Raw genomic sequence first — 7,495 nt, 5'->3', positions numbered from 1 at the left:
TGTTAAAAAAACAGAGAAAATAAAAATAAATAAAATTGAAGGTGTAATTCTTATACTAAATTTAATAGTAAACTTTTCTTGCAGATAATAACAAGGCAGTGTAATTTGGAGACATTTACCTGTGTACTTTCATCTGCTTTAAACTACATCATTAATACACTTCTATATAAAAGCTATAAACGTCACAAATTATTTCTGTTGAACAGGTCATCATCTTCCAGAAGGAAATATTTCCAAGTGTTGCTTTTATCCCCTTTCCTATGAACTGAAATAACCACTATTCTTGGGAAAGGTGAAACTGAAATTCTTCAGACATCAAAAGTTGCAGCTGCTCAGGAGGCAATCTACCCCTTACTTTGCTGTCTACTTCCCATTCACACTAAAAGACTGAGGGTAAAATTTGTTGAGTATTTTCAAGAGAGCACTTTTCACTTCTCTGTTCCTTAGGCTATAGATCAAGGGATTCAACATGGGAATCACTACAGTGTAGAACACAGATGCTATTTTGTCTGTGTCCATGGACTGACCAGAACTGGGCTGCAAGTACATGAAGATGATTGTGCCATAGAAGATGGACACAGCAGTGAGGTGGGAAGCACAAGTGGAGAAGGCCTTCTTCCGTCCTTCAGAAGACTTCATGTTTTGAATAGCAATGTATATGAAAAGGTAAGAGATGATAATTACCAAGAGAGTGAAAAAGACATTAAATCCCACAACAAAAAAGACAACCAACTTACTGGTGTGTGTATTGGAGCATGCAAGAGCCAAAAGTGGGGGTATGTCACAAAAGAAATGGTTGATCTTATTAGAACCACAGAAAGAGAGTTTAAAGGTATCTGCTGCATGGACTGAGGCATTGAGGAAGCCACAGGTGTAAGAGCCAATGGTCAGGATGGTACACACCCCCGTGGTCATGGTGGTGGTATAATGAAGAGGTCTACACACTGCTGCATGGCGGTCATAAGCCATGGAGGCCAGAAGATAGCACTCAACAGTGGCAAACCCCACAAAGAAGAAAAATTGAGCTGCACACCCATTATAGGAGATGACCTTGTTCCCTGACTGGAGTGCAGCCACCATCTTGGGAGCTACAGCTGACGAATACCCCAAATCTACAAAGGACAGGTTACATAGAAAGAAGTACATGGGAGTGTGGAGGTGGGAGTCTGAGAAGATGATGACCATCATCCCTCCATTCCCAATCAGAGTGGCAAGGTAGATGAATAAAAATATCAGGAGTAGAGGAACCTGAAGATTGGGGTCATCTGTCAACCCCAGCAGGATGAATTCTGTCACTTCTGTGATGTTCTCCATTGAAGCCATCTTGAATTTCACATAATGATTAAAGAGAATGAAGCTATAAAACAGAAAGTTATAAAGGTATAAAAATAAGACACTAACATACACACACAAACATACACACACATATTTATATATGTTTATATATATATATATATAAAGTACACCATATAAGGCACATGTTCTACCCTCTAATTTTATTACAGTGCTTAATACTTTGAGATGAATACAATATGCCTATTTAACATATCAGAAAGATAATAATGTGGCAATATTAAGTGAAACTGTTTAATAAAAGTCAAAGTAAATTTATCTCTTTGTAGTTTCTGAGTTCAAACTGGATGCGCATGCACATTATTATGTGGTTGTATCTGGCAAAATCATTTTTGAGTCCTTATTCAACTTTCTTTTTTTATAATTATTTTGTTGGTTTTTTGTTTTGTTTTTGGTTTTTTGGGTTTTTTTACTTTATTTTACTTGGATATTTTATGTATTTACATTTCAAATATTATCCCCTTTCCCCCCTCTCCCATTCTTCCTCCCCCTGCTTCTGTGAGGATGCTCTGACTCCCACCTTCAGCTCCTTCAGTCTTTTCTCTAACTCCTCCATTGGGGTCCCGGTGCTCAGTCTAATGGTTAGCTGCAAACATTCTCAACTGTATTAGTAGGGCTCTGGCAAAACCTCTCAGGAAACACCCATATCTGATTCCTGTTAGCCGGCACTTTTTGGCATCAGCAATAGTGGCTAGGTTTGGTGACTGCATATGGGATGGATCCCCAGGTGGGGCAGTCTCTGGATGACTTTTTCTTCAGTCTCTGCTCCCCTTTGTCCCTGTATTTCCTCCCGTGAGTTGTTCAATATTGTTCTCCCTTCTAAGACAGAATGAAGCATCTACATTTTGGTCTTCCTTCTTGAGTTTCATATGATCGGTGAATTTTTTCTTATGTATTCAAGCTTTTGGGGCAATATCCACTTATCAATGAGTGCATACCATATATGTTCTTTTGTGACTGAGTTACCTCACTCAGGACTTACTCAAATTTCAACAATCAGAAAATGAATACTTTGAGTTAAAACGTGTGAATCCATTCTTTCTTCTCTACCACATTCTGTCTTAATATTATATCCTTAATAGAAACTTCATAAAAAATTTTTGTATGCATAATTAAATCGCAATGACCATAGAAATCAATAAAGTACACTATTCACTATATCTTGCTCCAAAATATCTACCTGAATTTAGTACATTTATTCTTAAAATGTACTGATTCTACTAAAAGAGAAATGTAAACACCTACCCAGCTACAATCCCTTTGATCTACAATGGTGTCCTGTCTGCAAAATATGCTTGGACAATGGCGACACAAAGCTTGTGTGGTAGTCAACCAATGTTTGATTTGAATTAAGGCCTACTCTCTGATATGGAAGCCCATTCCTGACACTGCTTGGGAACCAGAGGCTAGGTAGCAGAGAAATCTAAGATAAAACCAAATATTGCTGATCTTCTTTAAAGAATGTAGTGATAAAGTCATCACTAGTGGTATTCTGCTATACTCATACCAGTTCCTTATTCATCCATCAACAGAAAATATGACTCCAGTAAATGGGAGCAAATACAGAGATAAATATCCAGGTATTACACAGATAGAGAAAGGTAGAAGTGGGAAGACAGACAGAAGAATAGACCTTAGAACACTTGGCTCGAAATTAAACGTCTCCATCAAATTCCTCCTCTCAGAGCTTAGGAGGAAGGGAGGCAAAAATAGTGTAAGAGCCAGAGAGGATGGAGAACACCAGGAGAACAAGGCTTCTAAATCAATGAGCAAAGCTCATAAGAACTCACAGAGACTGGAGCCACAAGCCCAGGGCCTGCACAGGTTTGCACCATGTCCTCTGAGAATGTATTATGGCTTCCAGGTTAGTGTTTTTATTGGACATTTCAGTGTGTGAAAGAGTGGATCTCTGATTTTTGTGCCTTCTCTAAGGTTCTTTTCCTTCTGTTGGTTTGCTATGTCCAACTTCAAAGTGGTGGCCTTTTTTTTCTTGTTATATTTTATCATTGTTATTTTGTCATCTCTTAGAAGCCTTTCCTATTCCAATTAGAGAGAAGAAATGCTTCTGGATAGGAGGAAAGGTGGAGGGGAACTGGGAGAAACAGTGGTTAGGGAAGCTCTAATCAGGGTATATTATATGAGAAAATAACCTATTTTCAATAAAACGGGGAAAACGATCCTCTGTAAATGATAACATGCAGAGAACTTTTCCATCTTTAGGTTATGTCTTGTGGCAATATATTTTATACTCTCTTTTTTCTCACTAAATTTTGATTTCTGGGTCCCTTTTTGATTCATACGTGTGATGGCTGGGAATTCACACCATCCATGACACGTGTCTCCCATAAACCTTGTTATAGCATCAGTACACTATCCATCTGATAAAATGGTATTTCTTCATAAGTACTAAAAAGCTACCACTATAAAACAAAAATGATAATGATAACTGATAACTACAAAGTCACATAAAGGTAGTATTAGAAATGGAATTAAAACCTTGGTCAATTTCACTCTAAATCCAGGTATTTTAAACATAGTTTCTAATATTATTATAAATGTATTCTTGAAGCATAGAACAAGTAAAGAGAGACTGTAGTAGTTATGTCATGCATGCATATAAATGATTATTTCATGATTCTATTAATATAAGTATACATACTTACAAATATATATAAACTTATAATTGTGTGTAGAAGTCATTGTATTGGTACTATTAGAGTTAGTTCCCTTTTGTACCCTCAAATCACTTATGCCGTGATTATCATACATTTAGTTCTATAGCCAACCAGCGTTTTGACTGGATTTAGGACCTTGAAAATAGTAATGGTATTAATTCCTTCTTGGCTCACTCAGCCCACCATGATCCCTTGCACATAAAAGTAAATATGTGGTGAACTGAATAGAACATCAATGCCAAGGTAGTAAAATAAATTTCATGCTATTAAAATTAACAACAGGCTGTTGATCACTTGCCTACCTGAGTCCATATTTCCTGTCAAAATGTTAGCTGATAAATACTCCGAAGAAAAAAATGTGTCTGGAGATAATCAGGGCTGGAGAAAGGCTTATGTCCTACTTTGCACCATGTTCTCCCTCCAGTAAGTTATCCTCCTCAGGAAGCATTTACATCATAGACTTTCCTGCCCCTGCAAACACCATAGGTGGAAGTAGGCTCAGAAGAGGAAAGAGAAGATATGCAGAAAGAGAGAACGAAAAGAGAGAACTGGGAATTAGAAGAACACTTCCTTTCTGCTGTTTATCGGTTTGCCTTTAACCACTACTAACAATTTGCTTAGAAGCCCTTTCTATATAACACAAAACTAAGACATAACAGCCAGTCTGACCATGCAAGCAGGGTGCCTGGTTTCCCAAAAATTGGTCCAGCCTTTGAAAACAGTATTGCACTACTACTCCCAATTATATCTTCTCCTGCCTCTTTATACTCTTGAAGAAATTTTCTAGAGTTTTACGTTTACAACCTTCTTTGCTTGTGCCTAGACTTATAAGCAGTAATATTTTAATCAACCCTCCAAAAGACAATACATTCAATTAAAGTTAACTGGCATTTTTGCTTTATTTTTCTTCTGACATTTATGTACTAATGTAGGCGACATTGTACTCTGTCTCTTTAGCAGACAGTATCCTAAACTAACGTATCAAAAACTTGAAGTAAGTGTTTCTTCTTGAGGTCACATAACTACTTAATTGCTCATTTATAAACTTGGAACCAGAGCATCTCAGCATCAACATTATTAATAAAATGAGCTAGACATTTAATTGGTGCAGATCATATGACTGTAGGACATTTAGCAGTTCCTCTGACCTCTACTCACTAAATTCTAGAACACATACCCTCCAATTTTTACCAAATGCTTCTATGGAAAAGCATCTCCTTATCTCCTGATATATAGTGCCCCTAATGGAGGGTATAATTTTAAAGATTGTTCAAAAGAACTTATAAAAAAATTGTGTGCAATTACATGGTTGGATAAATATAACATGTAACACAGATGATAAAGAACATACAGATATGAAAAAACTGAGTCCTGGTGACATGCCTCATGTTGAAGTGACAGGGACAAAGTCAAATGCTTCTGTCAAATGTTGCTGCTTATTGATGAAGTAATTATAGGAAGGAAGGTAGCTTTTCAACTCCTGTCATTGTTTGATGAAGGAGACATATAAACCATCACACATCATAAGTCAACTTATTTTTCCTAACACAAGGTAAGATAAAAACTGAAAAATTTTCAAGAACTAAATGTAGCTGACTGAGTGGGAGGGAGAGCACTCTCATACAGGCAAAGGTTGGGGGAAGGGCAGATGTGGGTTGGAATGGATGATTTATAAAAAAATTAATTACTTAAAAAAGAATTCTGAATTATTTTCCAAAACACCTCCACAAATCCTTCTGTAGTTAATTATTTATATATTCTATTCAGGTATATTTCAGATTTCATCAAAGGAGTATGAAGACTCCCTCAGTTATCATACCCCAATTGAAATGTTGGTAGGATGACTAAGTGTCATGAACGAAGAAACAAAGACCATCTTGTTGGTCATTTGATGGATGCTTTTGCATATTATTTAAGTTACTGGCATGCACAGAGAGGACTTAAATGCTTATTAAACAAATACAAGAATTTCAGTACCATATCTAAGTTGAGACTGTAGCCCTTTTTGAGACAAGGGCATGTTGTATTGTTCAGGTTGGCAAAAATAACCCTACTATCTCAAGCTTATGAATAACTGGCATGAAGAACATGCTCCCCCATGCTTAGTGGGAATAATAACGTCCATGGTTACTTGCTACAGAACTGTAGGCAAGTCAGTTTCCAACTATCAAGAGAAAATGAACTGGAGCGAAATAAGGGGAAATTCAGCTACTGTGTGCTCAAGAGTTTAATACAAACTAATTAATGATGACTTTATAAAGCTGTGCATTAGACATCTGAATTTGTTTCTTAGTGTTTTATGAGCACCATTTGGTGGCAAAATCCCATCTAGTAATATCAATGGCTCTCTTGTCTATGCAAAAGTGACAGAAAAGTAACTATAAAAAACTTCTGTATATTCTTCTGAAATGGAGCAGATGAGTCTGGCAATTAGAATCTGGTATTTTGTATCTATATTCTGTCTTCCTTTCTCCAAGACCACACCTTTATTTTTACCCACAATGTAAAGAATGTTGCTTTAATTTATAAAAAAAATTAAAAGTCATGGAAAACATACCTATGTTCTTGGACTTCTAAGATCTTAATTCAGAACTGGATTCAAACACTTTGCTTTCTGAAGCCTGAAAAAGAAAATAACTGCTTGCCCTCTGAGAGCCTTTAACTTCAAAGAGTAGTAGAATTCCTGAAGCTGTGTGATAAAGTGCAAGACAGTTTAGAGACCCCTACAGTTTGGATGAGAACCACACCAAACTTGCTGAAAGGCTGAGATCTCCAAGAGATTGATGTCTATGTAGATTCAAGATCCTCTGAAGGGAATATCCCCAAGGAATCAACTCCAATCCAGGGCTCAGTGACATGTAAACATACAATCAAACAACACTTTCCTGAGGGAACTAAGACATTACTATAATAGGAACATTCTGGAAAGACCCCTCAAGGGACAAAGAGAGCCAATTTGTTCTGGTAGTAGGTTAAAGTCATTAATAGGAAAATTCTATCTGGTATCTTGAAAGAAATCTTTGAGTATACACTTTTCCCTCACCTTACAAATTTCATATGTTGGAAGATGGCTCTTTACTAACGTCTCAATGGGAAAGAATGTTTAAATAATCAAAACAGACTGTCAAAAATCTCTATTTCTCTTAAATTCCATTAATATTGCAAAAGTCCATGTACAAAGAGTACTGGGAACAAATACTTTCCAGAAACTCTTTTCTAATAAACTTAATTAAAAATAAGCTCAAGATAAGAGGAGACTACTCTCTGCCCACATTCCTGACCCAAGAGGAAATTGCCTCATGCCATCTGTGCCCCCTGGACACAGGGACCTAGGAACAGACAGGGGCAAGACCTGCACCTAGAGCTGAAAACCAGTCTCCAGGAGTGCTTACACACCTGAGGGCAGAGGTAAGAACAACTTTTCTGCTCCAAGTGACCTGCCTGGTGGACTCAGGACACACAAAGGC

The 7,495-nt window shown here is 37.0% G+C and overlaps 1 protein-coding gene and 1 non-coding gene across 2 annotated transcripts; one reads left to right on the top strand and one right to left on the bottom strand.

Moving 5' to 3' along the window:
• Positions 1–363: 363 nt before the first annotated feature.
• Or5b21 (olfactory receptor family 5 subfamily B member 21) lies at positions 364–1,323 on the bottom strand. The gene has a single exon (NM_001000954.1). The coding sequence runs from the start codon at positions 1,321–1,323 to the stop codon at positions 364–366; it is 960 nt and encodes a 319-aa protein (NP_001000954.1).
• A 2,311-nt stretch (positions 1,324–3,634) lies between these two features.
• LOC120100482 (small nucleolar RNA U13) lies at positions 3,635–3,737 on the top strand. Its single transcript, XR_015656032.1, has one exon. It is a non-coding gene; the product is annotated as a small nucleolar RNA U13 (small nucleolar RNA).
• Positions 3,738–7,495: the final 3,758 nt, after the last annotated feature.

The sequence above is a fragment of the Rattus norvegicus genome, chromosome 1 (assembly GCF_021556685.1).
Source record: "Rattus norvegicus strain SHRSP/BbbUtx chromosome 1, alternate assembly SHRSP_T2T, whole genome shotgun sequence".
NCBI lineage: Eukaryota > Metazoa > Chordata > Mammalia > Rodentia > Muridae > Rattus > Rattus norvegicus.
This window is presented reverse-complemented; position numbering and strand designations above follow the sequence as displayed.

What these genes read in the sequence shown, in the direction of transcription:
- Or5b21 (NM_001000954.1), bottom strand. Translation starts at nt 1,323, where the DNA reads ATGGCTTCAATGGAGAACATCACAGAAGTGACAGAATTCATCCTGCTG.